Source organism: Artemia sp. Qi Xiang Cuo, chromosome 2, assembly GCF_049724085.1.
Source record: "Artemia sp. Qi Xiang Cuo chromosome 2, ASM4972408v1, whole genome shotgun sequence".
In the NCBI taxonomy this organism is placed as follows: Eukaryota; Metazoa; Arthropoda; class Branchiopoda; order Anostraca; family Artemiidae; genus Artemia; species Artemia sp. Qi Xiang Cuo.
Genome location: NC_142795.1, coordinates 48,419,113 through 48,446,315, shown reverse-complemented (window position 1 = coordinate 48,446,315; position 27,203 = coordinate 48,419,113). Strand labels below are relative to the sequence as shown.

At 34.0% G+C, this 27,203-nt stretch overlaps 1 protein-coding gene across 1 annotated transcript in view; it reads right to left on the bottom strand.

Annotated features, from left to right (window-relative positions):
* LOC148955308 (uncharacterized) overlaps window positions 1–27,203 on the bottom strand; it is a 70,323-nt gene that overhangs the window by 33,977 nt on the left and 9,143 nt on the right. Inside the window, exon 2 of the mRNA XM_089108144.1 lies at window positions 1,899–2,757. Within this exon, the coding sequence (XP_088964270.1) occupies window positions 1,899–2,757 (859 nt within the window). The remainder of the gene's footprint in view (window positions 1–1,898; window positions 2,758–27,203) is intronic.

Here is a 27,203-nt window from a genome sequence, read left to right as displayed (position 1 = left end):
CAAATGCCAGCCTTTTCCTTGACATATTCTTCCTATACTATCTTTATAAGTGAGTAATAATTGTGTATTTATGCATGTATGCATTTATTTTTCTTTAAAACAGCTCCATATTTTTTTTGGAATTTTTTTCCGGCCTGAAAAAATGATCTAGATAGGTCAGAAGTTTTGAGAAAATTCGTTAACAGCCTTAATTTTGGAAACAATTATTTACGTAAGTGACATCATTTCTATATACATCAGTATTGCAATGACGTTGTCACGCTTCTCACACTTACGTAGAAAAATTGAAGATTTTCATGCACGGACAAGTTTACATTAAATTGCTTAAAGATAAAAAAACTGGTGATAGCAAAAATATCTGTATATGTTTTGACAAGAAATTACAACAATTCAAAAACCAAATGGGGTTAGAAGATCTGATACTGCATCAGCCTCTTTTGTATTTCATAATGACAAAAGACAGCCCAGGGCAAAAGTCTAAGGTCCAATAAAAAAAAATTAAATTTTACAAAGGCACTAATTCTAATTTAAGGTAATTCAAATGTTTAAGGGGTTCATTGATGAAAATGAAGCACAAATAAATGTTTTTAAAAAACTAGCGAAAGTGAAAATCGCAATAGCTAAAGAAAAAGGCATGGAACAAACGACAGCGAGAATCACATTGAATTGTAAACGAAATCTTGAACAGGTGGTTGGAAAATGGAAAAGACGTATTTGTTATCTATAATGTATTAAGAAATTAAATGATATGATGCACGAATCTAAACTTATAAAGCAAAAGGCGTGGAAAAAACTTTCTGAGGTAAAGACGAACAAAACGACAATAGATATACGGTTGGAAAACGAGGAACAGCGATGACTGGCCACAAAACGATCTAAATTGGTCATGACTTAAAAAAAGAATTCATATTTTTTTTACAGGGTGGCTGTATCGAACCTGGAGTGACGTCATGACATCAAGAAAAGGCTCAAATTGTCTGTGATTAGAAGACAGGTGACAATTACAATCCATACATAGAAGCCTGCCACGTGCCGAGTGCCAGGGTTCGGCGGCAAAGCCGCGGGGATCCCGGTACTTATCCATATAATAGGAAGATACCTGGGATGTCTTCGATAAAGGCCATACAGTTACGACAAAATACCCAGGTTGATCCTCCGATCAGTTAACTCAGCCAGGAGGCATCGTACAAACAAACAAACTACACCATTAAAAAACCTCGTGAAAAATAGTTCTGGTATGGTTTGTAACTCAATTTCAAGTAGGGGTGTCAGTTACGACATTCTTGCTTTCACAAGGTGACATGTTGGAAATGCTTAATTCATACCTTCGGCTAAGTGATTTTCATCTATAAGTGATAAGAAAATCAAAGAAAAGTATAGTCAGTGAGATCAGCCATCACCTAAAATTGAAAGTTGCACAGCATCATGACTATTCCTAAGCCCCTTGAAAGTCCCGAATTGGCATTGGCAGACTATTTACTATTCCTAAAAGCAAAGTTCTTCCTCAATGTACTTTATCAGGGACCCTAAACACCTTCAAAGAACATGTTTCCTATAAGAACGTTCCAGAAATCATCTTCTAGGGAGCTTTCAAATTGGCAAAAATCCACTCGTAAAGTTGTTTCAACGTACAAGAGATAAGCTTTGAATACGTGTGAGATGTTGCAGCAATATATGTCATAAGCAATAAAATGTATAAATCTACATTTTTGTCAAACTTTCCCCAATACTTTTTGTACAAATTCTATATATCATATGTCTCCTGTTCTGTTTGATTACATTAATCTTAGTCTATATTTAATTTGAAATTTGTTCAATTTTATAACTAGTTATATTCAACGGCAGTACTTTTCCAAGACTAAAGAGAAATGTGGTAGCGTTGACGGACTATGACTTACCATAAAGACATCTTACGTCATGCAAATCTGGCAATCGCTTCATAAGGGCCCTTTGACTCTCGGCAGTCATGCAAGCTCCACCGGTAATAATAATTTCTATGCTTTTTAAATTATAACTTTCTAGATTGGGATGTTTGAGCATCATAATAAGAGGAGGTGGCAAAGAAAACAAGAAAGTGGGCTGGTATTTTTCCAACATTTTTATAAAAGCTTCTTCTTCATAATTCTGCAGAAAAACGTTCCTGTTAAAGGTCAAAAGAGAAGATGTACCAATGAAGAAGCCACTCATGTGAAACATTTGACATCCTGTTGCATAGCTAGTCCCAATGTCGGATCTTCGAAAAATCTGAAGCATAGCCCAGACTGACCTATGTGTATGGACTATTCCTTTTGGTAATCCTGTTGTTCCACTTGAATATGGCAAGTATGCAATTACATTGTTAACATCTATTTCAACCTTATCATTATTACCCTCCTTTTCGTTTTCTAATATATTTGAAAAAGATGTACAGTTTTTAACTTCTGACTCGAAAGTGATTATTTCCACAACCGTATCAACATCTTGCATGACCTTCTTCGCCTTTTCTGCTGTACTGTTGTCTACGAATATGAATTTCGTTCTGGAATCTACAGCTTGATCTATAACAGAGGAAGGAAGCAAGCCAGGAGATGTAAAGGTTGCACCTCCGCCCGATCTCCATGCTGCGAAAAGAGGTAAGAAAAAATATCGATGGTTTGCACAATACATCATCAAGATGTCTCCTGTCCGAAAGCCTCTTCTCTTCAAGTAAGAAGAGAGCTTATCAACTGATGGAATAATTTCCCCATATTTGATTGATTCTCCTGTAGCTCCATTTACCTAAAAGCAAAGAAAATATAAGGTCATCGATACCTTAAGATCACGGAAACTCAAAAAAATTCAAAACAATAATTAATTCGTTTAGTAGTACCTAATAGAGCTATGACGCTCATCACAAATTGTTTTTAGGAGTACTCGTATGTTTCATTTGGGTGTTAAGAATGGGCATTGAGGGGCTAATAATATTCATCTTAATTGGAATACATTTGGGTACTACATGGAAGATTCCTTTGATGCATGTTTTCATTAAGGTGCTTTTGAATAAAATTCAGTGACAAAATATATTTTCAGGGAGCATGAATAATCAAAAGATTAAAAGATTACGGTTTAATAAAGATTATGAAAAGAATAAAAGGACCAAAAGATTATGGGACATAAAAATTATGAAAAGATTAAAAGGATTAAAAGATTATGGGACAATAAAAAAGATTGTAAAATATAATAAATTTGGAATGACCTTTTGAAATTGATTTTTAAAAAGGGGAGGGGTGGGGTGAGCACTGGAAGTATTGTTGAATGTGTATGTGATGTTTTCTTTGTTTGCTATTCTTTCCTTTTTGTAGCCAGGGCCCATGTAACTTTAAAGCAATAAATATCTGTCTAATTATTATGCGTATGACATTATGTGTAATTATGTGAGTTGGTTTTATGGAATTATGTGCCATATAATGTGTGCTGTTTTTGTAATTGGCATGCTATTTTATTGTTATTTTTATATCCTATGTTTTGTAATTGTTATGTGTGTTATTATCGTGCGCTATGATTTTGCGTGCAAATATTTTTTTTTTGCCATGGCCCAAAGAGGCTTTTATTGCAATATCTATCTATCTAACCATCTATTGGCAACACGTCAACATAAAGAAAATTAAAACATGAGTTTATGAAAAAAATGTATGGAATTTCAAGCGTCACATAAATCCAATTTTTACTGGATTTTAAGTAAGTTTCAAATGCCCTTACGACTATAGGCTTAGTATAAGAGGTTGGAGCTGTTCCGGTTGTGTGATATGGTTTGGGGTCTCCGCTCTGACATAAGCCCCTTCTTCTGTTCCTACCGCCATAATGAAAATCCTACTTGCGTGGCTTCAGGGTGGATCTTTCAAGAGTTTTCCCAACCAGAACCGTAATTGCAAACAGGGCTGCAGGGGATCCAGGAGTGGACCCCCTTTAGGAAATTACACAGATTTATAATTTTAAATAGATATCAGGTCTTCCCAGATCTCATATGAAACGGTGAAACCACTTGCAAAATCTGAGCCGATAGAAAACCAACTTTGGCGGTGGAAACAACTGGGTACGTAGACATGATAGGTGCTGCAGGGATTTTCTTCTTTGAAAAGCGTATTAGCGATAACAGTAACTTTTATAGACTAAAGCAAAAACACAGTCTTTAACAAAAATGTTTTAGGAGAATGGTAGACCTTCATTCACAGGAAGGGGGGAGGATAGTCTGCATGTATTTTCTGATAAACTGTTTGACATAACTAAACATTGACATTTCTATTATGTATTTCGGGTATATTATTTCTAAGACCAAACTGTCCAATTAAAACGAAAATAAAATGAAAAAATTGAAAAACGAGTAAAATTATTTAGCAGGAGAGTAAAAATTGCTTCAGCAATGCTAAAAGTTTGAATATTTTGGCTCTACATCTTGGAGCCTTTATCGACTGGTAAATAAAAGCAAAAAAAACTAAAAACTTAAATCATTCGAACATATAAGAAAAGAGTGAAAAATGAAATAAAAACAAATCTTAATTAAGTCCAACATAGTAGATACGGTGGCGTAAAGTAGGAGGAGGCAGTGTTGTTTTCATAAAAATAAATTGAAAAAATGACAAATTTACACCCTCCGTGGATGCTGAACGATAAATTAACCCCCCCCCCTTCTCCACCCTAAATTTTCTTAAATTGACACCAATTGGTAGGTCTCAGTTTTTCTTTCAGTGCTTAGGTTGTTCTTGTATAGCTCTTATTTGTTTCTTCATGCTTTTCTTACTTTTTTTATATAAATGGGTTTAAGCCAAGTTTTTTTCCCCGTTTATAAGACCTTTCGGTTGTGAAGCCAAAATATTCGGTCTTTAATTGTTGGTACAATTTCTTTTTAACTGCCTTATTAACAAATCTTGTCTTTTTTTCATATTCTTTGTTATAATATATCCTATTTTCACATTTTCATATTTCATATTCATAATCTTTGGTGCGTGAGATTAGTTACCGTCCTTTAAAATTTTTATCGATTTATAATTGTCCTTATAAATAATATATTTTTCTTATCTTTCAAAAAGGCCTGAAATCATAAAAAATAATTTGTCTGAAATTCAGACTCCACTTTTCTCAAAACTCAAGTAAGCTGACTTAAGCACTTCATGTAGACTCAAGTAGATATGTTTGTCCCTGACCTGCACTGGCAGGCAACAAATGCTTTTCGTTAGTCCGCAACAATTTCAATTATTTAAGTAATATGCTGATTACAACTTGGAACCTTACAAAGATTAAATTAAAAAAACAAGTTTTTTTAACTGAAAGTAAGGAGTGACATTAAAACTTAAAACGAACAGAAATTATTCCTTATATGAAAGTGGCTGTTCCCTCCTCAATTTCCTCGCTCTTTACGCTAAAGTTTTTAATTGTTTTAAAAAATAAAGCTGTGTGACAGATTCAAACTTGAAACAATTTTTTGTTTTAAAAGATAAAGCTGTGTGACAGATTCAAATTTTAGCGTAAAGAGCGAGGTATTGAGGAGGGGACAGTCTCTTTCATTTAAGTTTTAATGTCGCTCCTTACTTTCATTTAAAAAAACTTTTTTTTTATATTTAATTTCTGAACGTTTTTGAATTAATGCAGCTTTGATTTTGGCTCACCGTGCATGAATAATTAAAACGAAATTTGCATATTAATTTTACTTTTTTGGCTAAATGGCTTTCGCGAAATTTTGTCCTGACGTAACTTACGAATTTACTTACGTAACGAACTTCTATATTCGTATGTTTTATTACGTATATTAGGGAGTTTGCTACCAAGTCGATACCTTGCTCTTTACGCTAAAGTTCAAAGTTTGTTCGAATCACAAACCCCTGAATCACAAAGGCCGGTTAATTAGAATAGATAAATTTTTTGAAACTACTAAAAATACTTTAGCGAAAAGGGCGAGGTATCGACTAGGGGGCGAACCTCCTCATACACGCAATAATTTCTGTTTGTTTTAAGTCTTGATGTCGCTCCTTACTTTCAGTTGAAAAAACTAGTTTTTTTTATTTCATTCCTGATTGTTTTTTAAATAATGCTGGGAAATCCGGCGCCCCCTTCATAGAAATGTCCCTTCCCCCAAAGAAACATCCTTCATGGAAGGATTCTCCCCCGTAACCCCCTCCTCCAACACTCCCCCCATCAGAAAAAAATCCCTCCCGAAACGTCTTTATGCTTCCCATTAACCAATACTATATGTAAACAATGAGCAAAGTTCATAACTTCCAGCCCTTCCCCCGGGAACTGTGGGGGATTAAGTCATCCTCAAAGACATATTTATTGGATTTTCGACTATGCTGAACAAAATGGCTATATCAAAATTTTGATTGGGTGACTTTGGTAAAAAATGAGCGTGGGAGGGGGCCAAGTTGCCCTCCAATTTTTTGGTCACTTAAAAAGGGCACTAGAACTTTTAGTTTCCGTTCAAATGAGCCCTCTTGCGATATTCTAGGACTACTGAATCGATACGATCACCCCCGGGAAAAAAAAAACAACAAAATAACAAATAAGCACGCATCCGTGATCTTTCTTCGGACAAAAAATATAAAATTCCACATTTTCAAACAGTTCGTGGTAACGAACTGTAAGTAAGGAGCGACCCGGCTCAATGGTAACCGAAACTCTAGAAAACGGGTTTTTGATGCCAATAGATATATCAAAAGAATCAGATTTCAATGCTGATTTCAAATATATAACTTTCATCAAGTTTAGAGCTACCCATCAAAAGTTACGCGCCTGAGAAAATTTGGCTGATTTTCAAAAAAAGGGGGAAAGACCCCCTAAAAGTTATAGAACCTTAATGAAAATCACACCATCATATTCAGCGTATCAGAGAACCCTACTTTAGAGGTTTAAAGCTCTTATCTAAAAAAATGTGGAATTTTCCATTTTTTGCCAAAATAAAGATCACGGATGGGTTTTTATTTGTTTTTTTTTTTGTTTTTTTTTTTTTTCCCCAGGGGTGATTGTATCGACCCAGTGGTCCTAGAATATCGTGGGAGGGCTCATTTGAACGGAAATTAAAAGTTCTAGTGCCCTTTTTAAGTGACCAAAAAAAATGGAGGGCAACTAGGCCCCCTCCCACGCTTATTTTTTTACCAAAGTCACCCGATCAAAATTTTGAGATAGCCATTTTGTTCAGCATGGTCGAAAATATGATAAATATGTCTTTTGGGATGACTTAATCCCCCTAAGTACCCAGAGGGAGGGCTAAAAGATATGAACTTTACCCAATGTTAACATATAGTTTTGGTTATTCGGAAGTATACAGAAGTTTTCAGGAGGTTTTTTTTCTGGTAGTGGGTGGGAAGGGTGGGTCGGGGGTTATGTTGGAGGATCTGTCATGAAGGAAGTGTTCATGGGGGAAGGGAAATCGCCATGAAGGGGGCGCCGGACTTGCCAGCATTATTTATTGGTTATTGGGAAGTATACAACCATTTTCAGGAAGGATTTTTTCTGGAGGGGGGCTAGAGGAGGGAGTTACTCTGGAGAATATTTCCGTGGAGGATGTTTCTTTGGGGTAAGGGACATTTCTATGAAGGGGGCGCCGGATTTCCAAGCATTATTTAAAAAACGATCAGAAATTAAATAAAAAAAAAACAAGTTTTTTCAACTGAAATGTAAGAAGGAATATTAGAACTTAAAACGAACAGAAATTATAACATATGTGAGGGGGTTCTCCTCCAAGTCAATACCTCGCTCTTTAAGCTACAGTTTTTTTTTAGTGCTTTCAAAAGAGCTATCTATTCTAATTAAACGGCCTTTGTGATTCAGGGGTTTGTGAATCAAATTTTTTTTTAACTTTTAACGTAAAGAGCTTGGTATTGACTAAGGGCAGAACCCTCTCATATACGTAATAACATATACGTAATAAAAAAAAAAACAATAAAAAAACAAGCGATACGGCTCAATAGTAATCGAAACTTTTAAAAACGGAATTTTGATGTCAATAAATGTATCAAAAGAATGTGTTTATAATGCTGATTCTAAATATATAAATTTTATTAAGTTTAGTATTACTCATCAAAGGCAACAAGCCTGAGGAAATTTACTCGATTTTTTAAAGAGGGGGAAACATCCCCTACAAGTGGAAGAATTTTAATGAAAATCACAACGTCAGATTCAGCGTATCAGAAAACCCTATTACATAGGTTTCAAGCTCATATCTGCAAAAATCTGCAACTTTGAATTTTTGCCAGAAGAAAAATATACGAATATAGAAGTTAGTTACGTAAGTTAATTTGTAAAGACATTCATTTAGCAAAAGAAAAGTAAAATTTTTATGCAAATAAAAGCTGCATTAACTAAAAAACGATCAGAAATTAAATAAAAAAAACAAGTTTTTTAAACTGAAAGTAAGGAGCGACATTAAAACTTAAAACGAACAGAAATTATTCCGTATATGAAAGGGGCTGTCCCCTCCTCAACGCCTCGCTCTTTACGCTAAAGTTTTTTATTGTTTTAAAAAATAAAGTTGTGAGACAGAGTCAAACTTTAGCGTAAAGAGCGAGGCGTTGAGGAGGGGACAGCCCCTTTCATATACGGAATAATTTCTGTTCGTTTTAAGTTTTAATGTCGCTCCTTACTTTCAGTTTAAAAAACTTGTTTTTTTTATTTAATTGCAGATAGGAGCTTGCAGACTATCGTGCTGACATATTGACTGTAGAATTTAGATGTGTTGAACTGGACTTATTAGGAGTTTTAGAAACACATCTTCCAGGGGTAGGAAACGTGAAATTAGGTAATATAGAATTTATTTACTCAGGCATGAAGAATGGGTTGTAAAGACTGGGGGTAGGTCTAATGATGAATAAGGAACCATCTTTCTTATTAAGGTTGGGAAGGTATTAATAAAAGAAATCTAGTTGCTCATTTTCATCAAATAGCATAAGCAGTGCGATAGCACTGCCGAAGTGAAGAACGATGTTGGCACAATGTATTAATTATTCATTATTTATTTTTTAATTTTTTGGTTTGTTTGTTTTAGACCAGGGTACTTCGTATAAAGGAGTTGTCGTAGAAACTTCAAAAAGAGCTCATTCGATTGGAAATTGAGAAGGCTAGTGCCCTTTTAGTAGTCGAAAGTGATTGGAGGGCAACCAGCCCCCCCCCCCTCCCACGCCCATCATTTACCCAAACACATCCAATCGAAATTTTGAGATAGCTATTGTGTTCAATGTAGTTGAAAGGTCCTGAAATTATGTCTTTTAGGATGGCATCCCCCCCCGCACAGCCCCCAGGGCAGGGGTTGTAAGTTATGCCCTGGGGGCACACAATAGTTTTATAGAAAGGGTTGTCGTATAAACTTCGGAGGGAGCTCATTGGAATGATACTCAGAAGCTCTAGTGCCCTTTTTAAAACTTAAAGTGATCAGAGGGCAGCTACCACCCCCTCCCACACGTCGTGTTTTCTCGAAATGAATCCAATAGAAATTTTTAGATAAGCATTTTATCCAAAATAGTCCAAAGATCATATAACAAGGCTTTTGAGGTTGAATCAAACACCCAGAGCTTGGGGTCAAGGGTTGTAATTTATGCCCAAGGGCCATTTAAGATTTTTTATGGAAGGGAAGGTTGTAAAAGCTTTAGAGTAGGTTCATTTGGTTGAAAATTGGAAGTTCTAGTTCCCTTTTAAGAGTCAAAAGTGATGGAGGGCAACCCCCCCCCGCATGCCGCTCTTTTCACAGAACACATCTTATTGAAATTGTTAGATAGCCACTTTGTTCAAAATAGTCAAAAGAACATTATAATAATGGATTGAGATTGATACTACCCCCCAGAGCCCCGGGGCAAGGTTTGTAAGTTATGTTCTGGGGTCATATAAGTTTTTATGGAACGGGTAGTCATATAAACTTCAGATGGGGCTTATTTGCAACGATTAGAACAATTCGGAAGACAAAGTATGCATAGATATAGTTAGAAAACGAACCACGTAAAGAACGTACCGTACCACAGGAAGCCCACAGTCACAGTTTATATAATTATCCAGTAAGCTTATCGCAGATCATTTCTGGTCTTCGTTCTCGGTGCGAACAAAAAGCTCCTCCCACTTCTTCGTGCAGTTATGGATCAGTGGATTTGCGTCAATCAATGAGAAATGGTTAGAAAGGGCATTATTCGAAATTGTAAAAGCAGAAAAAAACTTGGTGAGCCGGCCAAGTGGTTTGCAACTGTCCCATCTCACAGGTATGACTTAATTTATATACAAATTATGACTTAATCTATTATTTACATACAGTGGACTCAAATGATTGGCCTATGTAGGATTTTGTAAAAAAGGAGGCGGGGGGTTGATGAAATTTGTGAAAATAAGGATGTTTTTTTCTTCTAATAACTGGTGGAATAGGTGTGATGGTTTCAGGGGCGGATCCAGGATTTTTTTTAGGGGAGGGGGGGGCAAAGTAGGTTGATCTGACAAACTTACGCTAGGAGCAAGTTTAATTAATGCAAACTTGCGTTAATTAGGTAAATTACACTACTTTAGACTACTTTACGGGGGTAACCCTCGCCCCCCCCCTTCTGGATCCGCAACTGGATAGGTTATCATTTGTAGTTCCTGTGATACTTGTAAAGTCTAGTTACCTGTTTTGGCGGTGAGCCTAGATAAGACTAGTTTTGTTTTCAATCAATGTTTTCATATGAAATGGGCAGACCTTTCCTGAACTTTAAACAATAAACACCTCTGTTTGAAAATCTTTGCATTTTCTGAATTTAGATAGCGATAAGGGTTCCTGATTGAGACCAATTTTAGGACTTGGGTCTCTTTTTTTGAACAAAGGGGTAAAAAATTTTAAAATTTGTGTTTGATTATCTCCTTAATGAGCTCCTCAGTACTACAGACAATAAAAATCAAACCAATATCAATAAACCGATGTGAAAAGTGGAAGTGACTATATTTAATTTAGCTGGAAGTCTACATTCATGCCCACCACGTAATTTCCCTTTGAGAAAAAAATGATAAAACTTTTAAAACTGAAATATCAATGCGAAGCACCAAATATAATAATCAAATTTCATCGCTGTATGGCATTGTTCAAATAAAACTTATTTTTTACTTGATTATCGTCGTAAATTTATTCTTTGTCTTTCTTTCCATTCTTAAACAAATTTTATATTTAACTTTTGCATTATTACAGCCCACTATATATACATTCATATATATATATATATATATATATATATATATATATATATATATATATATATATATATATATATATATATATATATATATATATATATATATATATATATATATATATTTATATCGGCGCGTACAAACAGCTCCTCTCATTTGATCTGCCATCAGCGGTCCAATTACCCTGGAACACGTATTTTGGCAGAAACTTTCTCAAAATGCCTTTGAAACCAACTTGAGACTTCGAAACCTATTTTTAATTCCTCAAAACATCTAATAATAACATTACGCTACTAACTACCGATTTTCATGTATGTATTGGAATAAATTAATTCAAAATTATTTTCTTCAAAATTAGTGTTCCAACGTTGAAGCCAAGTTTTGCGTCCAAGAGAAATCTGAATTGTCTACCCGTGAAAAGATCTGATGCCGCTTATGTTTCTACGTTCTCTGGAGCACTCGCACCCCGGTCCGGGTTTTTATAATGGGTGAGATAGGGAATGATCATACTGGATAATTATATAAACTGTGCCCACTGTAATCAAAATCTTAAAACATGTTTAAAAAACTGTCTTGTGAGAAGAAATCACCGTTTGTTGCTGAATCAGGAATGGCAACTATTATCTCGGTTGTCCTTAAAAGTTTTTTTGTGGAACCAATTTTGTGGAAACTGGAAAAATAGCCTGAAACGTCCTCAAAAATGGCGTCGGATCGAAACAAAAAGAACACCATTGGAATAATCTTTGCCGAAAATTCTATACAGGAAACTTGAAGCTTCCTGGCTTGAACCAACAAAGAAAATTGCTTTTTTGCATTGGTAGCACCGTGCTCTCTTTTTTATTTTTTTTCTTCACTGCCTGTGGGACACTGGAACAATATGGAGAGCTGTTTAAGGGCTCATTTGGAAGCATTTACTATAACTAGTGCCTTTCTGTAATTAACAAAACGCAATATTTAAAACATAGTGCAATTTTTGGCAAAAAAACTGCATCTTCATATATGAGATGATTTGAAACCGAAAAAAGAATTGAACCTCTCTTGATATTAAACTAAGATTTTGCGCCCTTTTCCACTAAATTTTGGTGAATTGATGTCGGTAGCCTAGCCACTAGAACTGATCTAGTTCTATTAGTCAGCAGACGTTTTATGAGAAATATTAGGGGGTTGTGAGGGAGAGTATAAAAGAGCGGGATCATAAACTTCAGGCTTGGGGTTTTCAACCACAGAGGTCATGATGGTAAACTTTTCATTTTTCCCTGCCTTTCCATTCCAGAAATCACATCCAAAGTACACTTTTTGGTTGCATATGGCACTGTATGATGGCGTATCAAGTTGAATTTACAAGAAGCACGTAGATATAAAAATTAGCTTTCAAGTAAGTCCTTGTACAGTTCTCTATTGTGTTCCAGCACCCTGCTAGCGGCAAAGAAAAAAACGAAGAAAAAAAGGAAACAATTAATGCTTCACATGCCAAAAACGTTTTTTGTTGGTGTTCAAGGTGGGGGACCGTAATTCTCATGTAAGAGGTTCTAGACCATGACCATTCCAATGGTACACTTCTCATTGTGTTCTCGTACCATTTTTTAGGGGTTTGCGGTTCTTTTTTGAAGTTCCCATAGACTTGTCTTCAAAACAACATTTCACTATTGAGATTAATCGGAATAATAATTTCCATTCTCGAATCAGCAACGAATGGCAATTTTTCATTACAAGGTAGCTTTTTTAAGAATGTATTTAAACTTTTGGTTACATTGGGCCAGGGTTCGCTCTTTACTAGGTTGCAGGTATCGCTTCAATTATGATTAAAATTCAAGGTCAAATTTTAAACGTTTCTGAAAGTTACATTAAAGAGTTGTTTTAGTAAAGCACACATTCTAATATAATTTTGCAAGCAAATTTATGAGGTTACATCATACTCTTTGCCTTTGGTAATTTTTGTGTGTTTGAGTTTGAGTATTTCGCCTAATATTGAAGATATTTTTTTTTATGTAAGTTTTGCTCTTTTACTTTTTTTTTAAATATTTAAAAGTATTTAACCCTTTCCGTCAATAATTATTTACAAAATAAAATAATTTTGGATTACATTTTTTTTGTGATTTGATTTAAAAATACCTTTTTATTTGCAGTTTATTGAAAAATCAAAAAATTGTCCCCCCTTAGATTTTGAAAAATGAATTTTGCCCTCCCCCCTCCCAACAATTTTCATGCATTGGCGCCACTGATGTCAACGCACATTACACGCCATGGGGGAACTTGACAATAAATGACAGGAACATAAGCTTCTAGAATACCTCGCCAGGGAGAATCCTTCCTGGTGTAAGAGGGGCTTGGTCCCCACTTTCTCACAGAAGTTTTGTTTCTGCTACATATACTCAAGTATAAAACTTACAATAATAATAGTTACCATTTCTCAGCCAGAATTACACCACAAATCTTGGCCACTAAGCAAAATTCCTCAAATCGGTTAATAATAAGGCAAGACATTTTGTTCAGGGAGCCAATTGTTCGACAACTAAACTACTAATTTGATTTAGGATCACTTCAAGTTCTTTCAAGAGCAAGTTTTAATTTCTATCAACTCCAGGGTTATCTCTTGAAGGCTCTTAACAATCCTCCATCTTTTGACTCCGATCCATCTAATAATTAAATAAAAAAAAAACAAGTTTTTTAAACTGAAAGTAAGAAGTGACATTAATACTTAAAACGAACAGAAATTATTCCGTATATGAAAGGGACTGTCCCCTCCTCAACGCTTCGCTCTTTACGCTAAAATTTTTTATTGTTTTAAAAAATAAAGTTGTTAGACAGAGTCAAACTTTAGCGTAAAGAGTTAATTTCTGATCGTTTTTTAGTTAATGCAGCTTTTATTTTGGCTCACCGTCATTGAATAAGTAAACAAAATTTGCATAAAAATTTTCCTCTTCTTTTTTTTTCTAAATGGCTGTCTCTAAATTTGGTTCTGACGTAATTTACAAATTAACTTACGTAACGAACTTCTATATTCGTATATTTTTCTTCTGGCAAAAAATACGTTGCAGATTTTTGCAGATATGAGCTTGAAACCTATGTAATTGGGTTTTGTGATACTTTGAATATGACGGTTGGATTTTCATTAAAATGTTTCCTCCCTCTTTAAAAAATCAGGTAAATTTTCTGAGGCTCGTAGCTTTCGATGAGTAATACTAAACTTAATAAAATTTATATATTTAGAATCAGCATTATAAGCCCATTCTTTTGATACATTTATTGACATCAAAATTCCGTTTTTTAAAGTTTCAATTACTATTGAGCCGTATCGCTTGTTTTTTTTATTGTTTTTTTTTACGTATATGTTATTACGTATATGAGGGGGTTCTCCCCTTAGTCAATACCACGCTCTTTACGTTAAAAGTTTAATTAGAATAGATAGTTCTTTTGAAAGCACTAAAAAAAACTGTAGCGTAAAGAGCGAGGTATTGACTTGGGGGAGAACCCCCTCATATACATAATAATTTCTGTTCGTTTTAAGTTCTAATGTTGCTTCTTACTTTCAGTTGAAAAAACTTGTTTTTCTTTAAATTTAATTTCTGATCGTTTTTTAAATAATGCTTGGAAATCCGGCGCACCCTTCATAGAAATGTCCCTTACCCCAAAGAAACATCCTCCACGGAAAGATTCTCCCGAGTAACCCCATCCTCCAACCCCCCCCCCACCCCCCACCAGAAAAAAATACTTCGTGAAAATGTCTGTATACTTCCCAATAACCAATACAATATGCAAGTTATGGGCAAAGTTTATAACTTATAGCCCGTCCCCTGGGAACTTTGGTGAATTAAGTCCTCCTAAACGACATATTTATTAGATTTTCGACTATGCTGAACAAAATGGCTATCTCAAAGTTTTAATTGGGTGGCTTTGACAAACAAATTAACAGGGGAGGGTGTCTTGTTGCCCTTAATTTTACGTATCGTGATCTTTCTTCGAGCAAAAGATGCAAATTTCCACCTTTTTGCAGATAGGAGCTTGAAACTTCTTTAATAGGGTTCTCTGATAAGCTGAATGTGATGGTGTAATTTTCGTTAAAGTTAATAAAAAATGCAAAATTCCACATAGGAGTTTTGCAGATAGGAGTTTGAAGCTTCTTTAATAATGTTCTTTGATAAGCTGAATCTGATGGTGTGAATTTCGTTAAAGTTAATTAAAAAAGTTTGCAATTAAAACAAAATTGTATTGTTTAAAAAAAATTAAATTGTGAGAAAGTCAAACTATAGCGTAAAGAGCAAGGCGTTGAGGAGGGGACAGCCCCTTTCATATACGGAATAATTTCTGTTCGTTTTAAGTTTTAACGTCGTTCCTTACTTTCAGTTAAAAAAAAACTTTTTTTTTTAATTTCACTTGTGAACCTTTTTTTATTAATGCAGGTTTTTATTTTGGCTCGCTATGCATGAATAATTAAAACGAAATTTACTTATTAGTTTTACTTGTATTTGGTTAATTGGCTTTCTCGAAACTTGTTTAATTTTATTTACGAGCGTTTTTATTAGTAATAAATATACGTAACTTACGAATTAACTTACGTAACTTACGAATTAACTTACGTAACGAACTTCTATATTCATAGATTTTTAATACGTATATTAGGGGGTTCGCCCCCTTGTCAATACCTTGCTCTTTGAGCTAAAGTTCAAATTTTGTTCCAATTCTTTAAAAATTACCCCTTAATCACAAAGGCCGTTAATTAGAATAAATAGCTCTTATGAAACTACTAAAAAATCCTTGGCTTATAGAGCGAGGTATTGACTTGAAGGTGAACCCAATCATATAGCTAATTTTTTTTGTTCGTTTTAAGTTTTGATGTTGCTCCTTACTTTCAGTTGAAAAACTTGTTTTTTTATATTTAATTTCTGATTTTTTTTTTAAAATAATGATGGGAAATCCGGCGCCCCCTTCATAGCAATGTCCCTTCCCCCATGAAAACTTCCTTCATGAAAAGATCCTCCCATATAACCCCCGATCCACCCCCACCCCCCAATACCAGAAAAAATTCCCCCTGAAAACTTCTGTATTCATCCCAATAACCAATACTACATGTTAATTATTTGAAAAAAACTACGTTTTCTAAAGAGTTAGAGGCTGAGTCACAAGTTCGAACCTTAAAACGTACAGGGATTAGGAGGTACAGTTTCGGGGCTGCCCCCCCCCAAACCCCCACTTCCATATATAAAAGGGGCTGTGCCCTCCTCAACGCCTCGCTCTTTACGCTAAAGTTTTTATTGTTTAAAAAAAAAGAGTTGTGAGGACGTTAAACTTTAGCGTAAAGAGCGAGGCGTTGAGGAGGGCACAGCCCCTTTTATATACGGAAGCGGGGGTTTGGGGGGGGGCCGCCCCCCCCCCAACGGTACCTCCTAATCCCGGTACGTTTTCAGGTTCGAACTTGTGACTCAGCCTCTTTAATTCTTTAGAAAACGTAGTTTTTTTTCAAATAATTTCTGCACGTTTTTGTACAGTTTATTACTTATTATTGAGTAGAACCCTATCATGAGCTCGTGACCCCACACCATATATGGGCATAGAATACTGTCAGTACACCAAATAAGGGCATAGCCTCCCTAGGGAGAATGATTACGTAATGGGGTCAATGACCTCTTTTTCCAAGGTCGATTTATTTGATGTTTCTGTGTGTAATAGCTCAGGGGCAAAGGTTGCACATGCGCATTGAATTCTAACGGGAACAATGATATTGATAGCGTAATCGAAGGGGAAGTGAAGGTCCGAGAACTTGATTGCGTAATCGAAGGGGAAGTGGATTTCCGAGAACTTGATTTACATAATCGATGGGGGAATTATTGATTCACGAGCGTGGGGAATTATGAAACAATATGGTCATAGAGTCTCTAGGGAGAAAGATTACGTAATCGCTCAATGACCTCTTTTTCCAAGGTCGATTTATTTGTTGTTTATATGTGTAATAACTCGGGGGCGAAGGTTGTACATGCGCATTGAATTCTAACGGGAACAATGTTATTGATCTGGGACTCAAGGGGGAAGTGAATTTCCGTGGATTTACATAATCGCTAGTGGAACATATTGATTCACGAAGGGGGGAATTATGAAAAAAACCTGTCGTAATTGGTGTTTTGCGAGATTCTCCTGATAACTTGATTTACATAATTCCTAGGGGAAATTATTGATTCACGAAGGGGGGAATTAAGAAACAAACAGGGATTAATTTTTGTTTGGTTATCCTAACATTTTAACTTCAATGAAAGAATCGCTGGGGGAATTATTGATTCACGTGGTCATGTCACGAGTAGCACCAGTGAACTTGATTTACATAATCGTTAGGGGAAATTATTGATTCACGAAGGGGAGAATTAAGAAACATTAAGGCTTCTTTAATCTTAGGTCTGAGGGATAAACGTTCTTTAGGTCAGAGAGAAAAATTAATATTCTATTTTTAAATAGGGCTTCATTGATCTTTAGTGTCAGGAATTATAATTGACATCACTTGTTATCTTGGAATTATGAGGGAGTCTAAAGAGATAGAAATTATATTTTTAAATACGGCTTCATGGAACTTTAAGTCGAAGAGATAAATTGATATTCTAGCGAAACCCTAATAGTTTAGCTAGGAAAATTTATGAGATGAAGAGATTAACGTAGGAAAGGGTTTCCTAGAAATTTGAAATGCGTTAGCGCAGAGATGCCAAACAAAAGGAACACGCTGAAATTACGTTTAGGGATTATTTGGGCGAAACGGTTTTATCCATTTTATGGGATTAGTTCGGCGAAACAGTTAGAGACATTTTGAAAGAAGATTTTAGGAAAGGTTTTAGAAGAGAATTTGAGGGTGAAACTCTGTGGTCGTTATAATACACAAGTTCCATTTGAACAGTGTTGTGAGGTCCTCTACCCCAACCCCAAAGGGTTCCGATCCTCACCCCAACCCCGAAGGAAGCCCCCGGTACTCAAAGGCCCCCCAAGCTCCCATAGAGCCCCAACCCCCCCAAACGCCCTCCTCAGACCCTCAAAGGCCCTCCTCTGGTCCTCAAAGGGCCCCCGGATCCCCAAAGGGCACCCCCGGGCCTCCCACAGGGCCCTCGAGCCCCCAACCGCCCAACGGGGTCCCCAAGGCCCGCCCCCGGCCCCCAAAGGACCACCGGGCTCCCAAAGGACCAATCGGTCCTCAAGTGCCCCCCAGACCCCCAAAGGCCCTCCCTGTGCCCCAAAGGCCCTCCACCGGTCCCCAAATGTCCCCCAGGCACCCAAAGGCCCTCCCGGCGCCCCAAAGGCCCACCCAGACCCCCAAATGCCCTCCCCCGCCCCCCCCAGACCCATCGAGTTCCCAACAGACCAACTGGGTCCCAAAGGCCCTCCACCCGTCCCCAACTGGCCCCCACGCACCCAACTGCCCCCCCGGACCCCCCAAGGCCCTCCCCCCGCCCCCAAATGGCCACACGGCGCCCAAAGGTCCAATCGGACCTCAAGTGCCCCCCCCAGACCCCCCAACGCCCTCCCTGTGCCCCCAATGCCCTCCCCCCGGCCCCCAAATTCTCCACCGCCCCCCAAGGCCCCCCCCGCCCCCCCCACGCCCCCCCCGACCCCCCACAGCCCACTCCGGACCCCAAAGCCCAACCCAGGAGTGGTTGCGCGGTGTTTTAAGGGTCATAGGTATAGTTTATTTATTTTTAAAAGTTAATTATGAATTTCTTTAGTTGAAATGCATGAGTTGGAATATTTCAGTAGAGTTAGGTTGTGGTTTACCTTGTCACAGTTACATTTTCTTGATTTTTCAAAGTTCAATATGATTTTCTTTAGTTGATAAGCAATAGGTTGACTATTTCAGATGCATTCGGGCGTGGTTTACATTGCCAAAGTTACATTCTCATGATTTTTCAAATTTTATTTTTAATTTACTTTATAGACAAGATCTATTTGGACTATTTCCGTATTGTTTGGTCGTGGTTTAACTTGTCACAGTTACATTTTCTTGATTTTTCAAAGTTCTGTTTGAATTTCATTTGTTGAAGTGTAAGAGTTGGAATATTTCAGTAGAGTTAGGTTGTGGTTTACCTTGTCAAAGTTCAATTTTCTTGATTTTTCAATGCTCATTTTTACTTTAATTTGTTGAAATGCAATAGTTGGACTATTTCAGTTGTGTTTGGTTGTGGTTTACATTGTCACAGTTACATTTTATTTATTTTTCAAAGTTCATTTTAATTTATTTCATTGAAATTCAAGAGTTTTAATATTTCATTAGTTTTCGGTTATTGTTTAAATTTTCAAAGTTACATTTTTCTTGATTTTTCGAATTTCATTTTGATTTTCGTTATTTGAAATGAAAGATTTGTAATATTTCAGTAGTGTTTGGTCGTGGTTTACATTGTCAAAGTTACATTTTCTTGATTTTTCAAAGATCATTTGAATTTCTTTTTTTGAAATGCAAGAGTTGGACTATTTCAGTTGATTTCGGTTGTGGTTTACAGTGTCAAAGTTAAATTTTAATGTATTTTAAACGCTCATTTAGAATTTCCTTTGTTGAAATGAAATAGTTTTAATATTTCATTCTTGTTTGTTTTTGTTTTAAATTGTAAAATTTCAATTTTATTGATTTTTCAAATATAATTTTTAATTTCCTTAGTTGAAATGCAAAAGTTGGAATTTTTCAGTAGTGTTTGGTAGTTGTTTACCTTGTAACATTTACATTTTCATGATTTTTCAAAGTTAATTTTTAATTTCTTTCATTGAAAAGCAAGAGTTGGACTATTTCAGCAGTGTTTACTTTTGGTTTTCCTTGTCAGATTTACATTTTAATGCTTTTTAAAAGCTCATTTTTAATTTATTTAGTTGAAAAGCAAGAGTTGGAATATTTAAGTGGTGTTTGGTTGTGGTTTACCTTGTCACAGTTACATTTTCATGATTTTTAAAATGTCATTTTTTAATTTATTTAGTTGAATATAAATAGTTGTACTATTTCAGTAGTGTTTGCTTTTGGTTTAAATTGTCACAGTTACATTTTCTTTATTTTTCAAAGTTCATTTTGAATTTCTTTTGTTGAAATGCAAGAGTTGGAATATTTCAGTAGTGTTTGCTTTTGGTTTACCTTATCAAAGTTACATTTTCTTGATTTTTCAAAGTTCATTTAGAATTTCCTTAGTTGAAATGAAAGAGTTGGAATATTTCAGTTGTGTTTGGGTTTGTTTTACCTTGTCACAGTTACATTTTCGTGATTTTTCAAACATCATTTTGAATTTCTTTCGTTGAATTGAAAGAGTTGGAATATTTCAGAAGTGTTTGGTCGTGGTTTACCTTGTAACAGTTATATTCTCTTGATTTTTAAAAGTTCAATTTTTATATCCGTAGATTAAATTAAAGAGTTTTTATATTTATGTTTAGTGTGGTTTTTTTGTAAAAATTCAAATAGACAGTTTATTTATTTATAAGTTTAATTTGTGAATTACTTTATGTTGAGTGCAATAGTTTGAAGATATAACTAGTGTTTGGTCTTGGATTACCTTGTCTCAGTTACATTGTCTTGATTTTTCAAAGTACATTTTGAATTTCGTTCGTTGAAATGCAAGAGTTGGAATAGTTCAACAGTGTTTGGTTATGGTTTACCTTGTCACAGGTATAGATTCTTGATTTTTCAAAGTTCATTTTGAATTTCTTTCGTTGAAATGCAAGAGTTGGAATATTTCAGTAGCGTTTGGTTGTGGTTTACCTTGTCACAGTTACATTTTCTTGATTTTTCAAAGTTCATTTGAATTTCTTTTGTTGAAATGCAAGAGTTGGAATATTTCAGTATCGTTCTGTTGTGGTTTAACTTGTCACAGTTACATTTTCATGATTTTTTAAAGCTCATTTTGATTTTATTTAGTTGAAAAGCAAGAGTTGGAATATTTCAGTAGTGTTGGGTTGTGGTTTACCTTGTCACAGTTACATTTTCTTGATTTTTCAAAGTTCATTTTGAATTTATTTCGTTGCAAAGCAAGAGTTGTAATATTTAAGTAGTGTTTGGCTGTGGTTTACATTGTCACAGTTACATTTTCTTGATTTTTCAAAGTTCATTCTGAATGTCTTTCCTTGAAATGCAATAGTTGGACTATTTCAGTACAGTTAGGTTGTGGTTTACCTTGTAAAAGTTACATTTTCTAGATTTTTAAAAGATTATTTTGAATTTCCTTCTTTGAAATGAAAGAGTTGGAATATTTCAGTGGTGTTAGGTCGTGGTTTAACTTGTCACAGTTACATTTTCGTTATTTTTCAAAGTTCATTTTCAATTTCTTTCGTTGAAATGCAAGAGTTGGAATATTTCAGAAGTGTTTGGTCTTGGTTTACCGTGTCAAAGTTAAATTTTCTTGTTTTTTCAAAGTTCATTTTGAATTTATGTAGTTTAAAAGCAAGAGCTGGACTATTTCAGTAGAGTTAAGTTGTGGTTTACCTTTTCAAAGTTAAATTTTCTTGATTTTTCAAAGATCATTTGAATTTCCTTCGTTGACATGCAAGAGTTGAATATTTCAGTAGTGTTTGGTTGTGGTTTACCTTGTCACAGTTACATTTTCTTGATTTTTCAAAGTTCATTTTTAATTTATTTATTTTAAATGAAAGAGTTGGAATATTTCAGTAGTGTTTTGTTTTGGTTTACAATGACACAGTTACATTTTCCTGATTTTTCAAAGTTCATTTGAATTTCTTTAATTTAAAAGCAAGAGTTTGACTATTTCACTTGCGTGTGCTCATGGTTCAACTTGTCAAAGTTAAATTTCTTGATTTTTAAATTTTCTTTATTATGTCTTTTGTTTTAAATATATATTTTTAAAATTTAATCATCTTAATTTAGATGTTGAAAATTTCACTTTTAAAATTTATTTATTTTTAAAAGCACATTTTTAATTTCATTATTTTAAATTAAAGAGTTTGACTATTTCATGTGCGTTCGGACTTGGTTTACCTGGTCAAATTTACATTTTTCATTATTTTTAAAATTTAATTTGAATTTCTTTATTTTTAATTCACGAGTTGGAATATTTCAGTAGTGGTTGATCGTGGTTTAAATTGTCACAGTTAAATTTTAATGATTTTTCAAAGTTTATTTGAATTTAGTTCGTTGAAATGCAAGAGATGGAATATTTCAGTAGTGTTTGGTAGTGGTTTACCTTGTCACACTTACATTTTCTTCATTATTCAAAGTTCATTTTGAATTTCTTTCGTTGAAATGCAAGAGCTTGAATATTTCAGTAGTGTTTGCTTATGGTTTACCTTGTCACAGTTACATTTTATTGATTTTTTCAAAGCTCATTTTTAATTTCTTTGTATGAAAATCAGGAGTTGGAATATTTCAGTAGTGTTTGGTTGTGGTTTACCTTGTCACAGTTACATTTTCATGATTATTCAAAGCTCATTTTGAATTTCATTCTTTGAAATGCAAGACTTGGAATATTTAAGTAGTGTTTGGTTTTGTTTTACATTGTCACAGTTAAATTTTCTAGATTATTCAAAGCTCATTTTGAATTTCTTTCTTTGAAATGCAAGAGTTGGACTATTTCCGTAGTGGTTGGTCGTGGTTTACATTGTCACAGTTAAATTTTATTTATTTTTCAAAGTTAATTTACAATTTCAATATTTGAAAAGCAAGACTTGGACTATTTCAATAGTGTTTGGTTATGGTTTAACCTTTCACAGCTACATTTTCTTGATTTTGCAAAGTTCATTTCGAATTTCTTTCGTTGAAATGCAAGAGTTGGAATATTTCAGTAGCATGTGCTTGTGGTTGACATTGTAAAATTTTAATTTTCCTGATTTTTCAAAGTCACGTTCGAAATTCCGTCGTTTGCGAGCAATAGTAGTACTCTTAATGTGGTGGTTTGTTATTGTTCACATAATCAAAGTTGAATTTTCCTGATTTTTAAATTTTCATTTTTTCTTTAATTAGTTGAAGTTCAAGAGTTTGAATATTTCAGTAGTGTTTGCTTGTGGTTTACATTTTCACAGTTACATTTTCTTGATTTTTCAAAGTTCATTTTGAATTTCTTTCTTTAAAATGCAAGATTTGGAATATTTGAGTAGTGTTTGTTTTTGGTTTACCTTATCACAGGTACATTCTATTGATTTTTCAAAGTTCATTTTGAATTTATATCTTTGAAATGCAAGATTTGGACTATTTACTTAGTGTTTGTTTGTGGATTACCTTGTCACAGTTAAATTTTCTTGATTTTTAAAAGTTCTTTTTGAATTTCTTTCATTGAAATGCAAGAGTATGAATATTTCAGAAGTGTTTGGTTGTGGTTTACCTTGCCACAGTTAAATTTCCTTTATTTTTAAAAGTTAATTTGAATTTCTTTCGTTGAAATTCAAGAGTTGGAATATTTCAGTAGTGTTTGGACGTGGTTTACCTTGTCACAGTTACATTTTCATGATTATTCAAAGCTCATTTGAATTTATTTCATTTAAATGCAAGAGTTGGACTATTTGAGTAGCGCTTGGTTGTGGTTTACATTGTCTCAGTTAAATTTTCTTGATTTTTCAAAGCTCATTTTTAATTTATTTCATTTAAAATAAATATTTGTAATATTTATTTTTTGGGTGCTTTTGGTTTACCTTTTCTAATTTAAATTTTATTGATTTTTAAATGTCAATTTTAAATTCTTTCTTTTAAATGAATTAGATTGAATAATTCAGTAGTGTCTGCTTGTTGTTTACCTTATCAAATTTACATTTTCTTGATTTTCAAAAGTTTATTTGAATTTCTTTCATTGAAATGCAAGAGTTGGAATATTTCAGGAGGGTTTGGTTATGGTTTACCTTGTCACAGTTACATTTTAATGATTTTTCAAAGTTAATTTCGAATTTCTTTCGTTTAAATGAAAGAGTTGAACTATTTTAGTGGTGTTTGGTTATTGTTTACATTATCAAAGTTACATTATCTTGATTTTTAAAATATCATATTGAATTTCTTACGTTGAAAATCAAGAGTTGTAAGATTTAAGTAGTGTTTGCTTTTGGTTTACCTTGTCACAGTTGCATTTTCATTATTTTTCAATGTTCATTTGAATTTATTTTGTTGAAATGCAAGAGTTGGAATATTTCACTAGTTTTTGCTTGTGGTTTACCTTGTCACAGTTGCATTTTCTTGATTTTTAAAAGTTCTTTTGTATTAATTTCGTTGAAATGCAAGAGTTGGAATATTTAAGTAGTGGTTGGTTTTGGTTTACCTTGTCACAGTAAGATATTCTTGATTTTTAAAAGTTAATTTAGAATTTATTTAGTTGAAAAGCAAGAGTTGGAATATTTCAGTGGTGTTTGTTTATGGTTCACCTTATCACAGTTACATTTTCGTGATTTTCAAATTCATTTTGAATTTCTTTCATTGAAATGCAAGAGTTGGAATATATCACTAGTGTTTGGTTCTGGTTTACCTTGACACATTTACACACATGTATACACATGTAAACACATGTGCTTATCATGAGTGCTCATGATAAGTTAACCTAACCTTTTCCGGTGAGTATGGTTAGGTTAGACTAGATTAAGTTAGGTTAGATTAGGTTAGGTTAGGTTAGCCTACGTGCGCGTCACTTAGGTTAGCTTAGGTTAGGTGAGAGACATGCCCTACGTGCGGTGTATTATGAGGTTAGGTTAGGTTAGATTAAGTGAGGTTAGGTTAAGTTAGGGTCGGCTAGGTTAACCTACGTCCGCGCGCGTACGTAGGTTAAACTAGCCTAACCTAACGTAACCTAACCTAACTTAATCTAAACTAACAGAAACAAACATCAAACTTTCGGCATGTCATACACAACAACTAACCACCACTCAGTTATGCTAATGTGTGCTAACCTAACCAAACCTAACATCCCTAACGCGAGTCAAACCTAAGCGGACACACCGGACCGGGTTCGTCACTTATCAGGAGTACTCATGATATGGACTGTTTTGTATATATGTATACATATGTGTAAATTTGGCAAGGTAAACCAGAACCAAACACTAGTGAAATATTCCAACTCATGCATTTCAACGAAAGAAATTCAAAATGAATTTGAAAATCAAGAAACTGTAACTGTGATAAGGTAAACCATAACCAAACACCACTGAAATATTCCAACTCTTGCATTTCAACTAAATAAATTCGAAATTAACTTTTAAAATTAAATAATATTTAGCTGTTACAAGGTAAACAATAAGAAAAAAATCCATAAATGGACAAGAACTTTCATGAAAACTAAAGTTCTACTCACGTAATTTGAAGTAAAATTAAAAAGCGGTTGGTAAATTTGAATCAACCCGCAAACACCCCGGGCCTAGACCAACACAAGATTTGAAGCGAAAGAAATTCAAATGTGGATTTTATTTAAATTAGAATTCAACTGGAACAAGGTCAAAAATAATCAAACAATACTGAAATATTCCAACTATTGCTTTTAAAAGAAAAAAATTATATATGAGCTTTTAAAAATCAAGAAAATGTACCTTTTATAAGTTAAACAATAACCAAACACAATTAAAATAGTCCAACTCGTTCAATTAAACGAAATAAATTCTAAATGAACTTTTAAAAATCAAGAAAATATAACTGTGACAAGGTAAACCAGAACCAAACACTACTGAAATATTAAAACTCTTGCTTTACAATGAAATAAATTCAAATGAACTTTGAAAAATCAAGAAAATTTAACTGTGACTAGTTAAACAATAACAAGACAATAGTTAAATTTTCAATCTCTTACATTTCAACTAAATATATTAAAATTTACATTTTAAAATAAATAAACTGAAAATGTGAAAATGTAAACCAAAAACAAACACGAATTAAATATTAAAACTCTTTCATTTAAATGAAAGAAATTAAAAATGAGATTTGAATAATCAAGAAAATGTAACTTTGACAAGGTAAACCACAACCAAACGCTACTGAAATAGTCCAACTCTTGCATTTCAATGAAAGAAATTCAAAATGAACTTTGAAAAATCAAGAAAATGTAACTTTGACAAGGTAAACCACGTCCAACCACTACTGAAATATTCCAACTATTGCATTTCAACGAAAGAAATTCAAAATGAACATTGAAAAATCAAGAAAATTTAACTGTGTCAAGGTAAACCACAACCAAACACTTCTGAAATATTCCAACTCTTGCATTTCAATGAAAGAAATTCAAAATGAACTTTGAAAAATCAATAAAATTTACCTGTGACAATGTAATCCAAAACAAAACACTACTGAAATATTCCAACTCGTGCATTTCACAGATCGAAATTAAAAAAGAAATTTGAAAAATAAAGACAATTTAAATGTGACAAGGTAAACTACAACCAAACACAACTGAAATATACCAAATCTTGCGTTTCAATGAAAGAAATTCAGAATGAACTTTGAAATATCAAGAAAATGTAACTTTGACAAGGTAAACCAAAACCAAACACTACTAAAATATTCCAACTCTTGCACTTCAAAGAAAGAAATTCTAAATGAACTTTGAAAACTCAGGAAAAAGTAACTATTACAAGGTAAACAATAACCAAACACAACTGAAATATTCAAACTCTTTCATTTCAACGAAAGAAATTCGAAATGAACTTTGAAAAATCAAGAAAATGTAACTGTGACACGGTAAACCATAACCAAACACTACTGAAATAGTCAAACTCTTGATTTTCCATTAAATAAATTCAAAATTAACTTTACAAAATCAAGAAATTGTAGCTGTGACAGGGTAAAACATAAGCAAACACTACTGAAATATTCCATGTCTTGTATTTAAATAAATTAAATTAAAAATGAGCTTTTAAAAATCATGAAAATGAAACTGTGACAAGTTAAACCAATAACAAACACTAATGAACTAGTCAAAATATTGCTTTTCAAATAAATAAATTAAAATTTAGCTTTGAAAAAATCTATAATATTTAACTGTGAAAAGTTACACAAAAAGAAAACACGATTGAAATATTACAGATATTACTTTTCCAATACAGAAATTCAAAATGAACTTTGAGAAACCAAGAAAATTTAACTGTGACAAGGTAAACCACAACCAAACACTTCTGAAATAATCCAACTATTGCATTTCAACGAAAGAAATTCA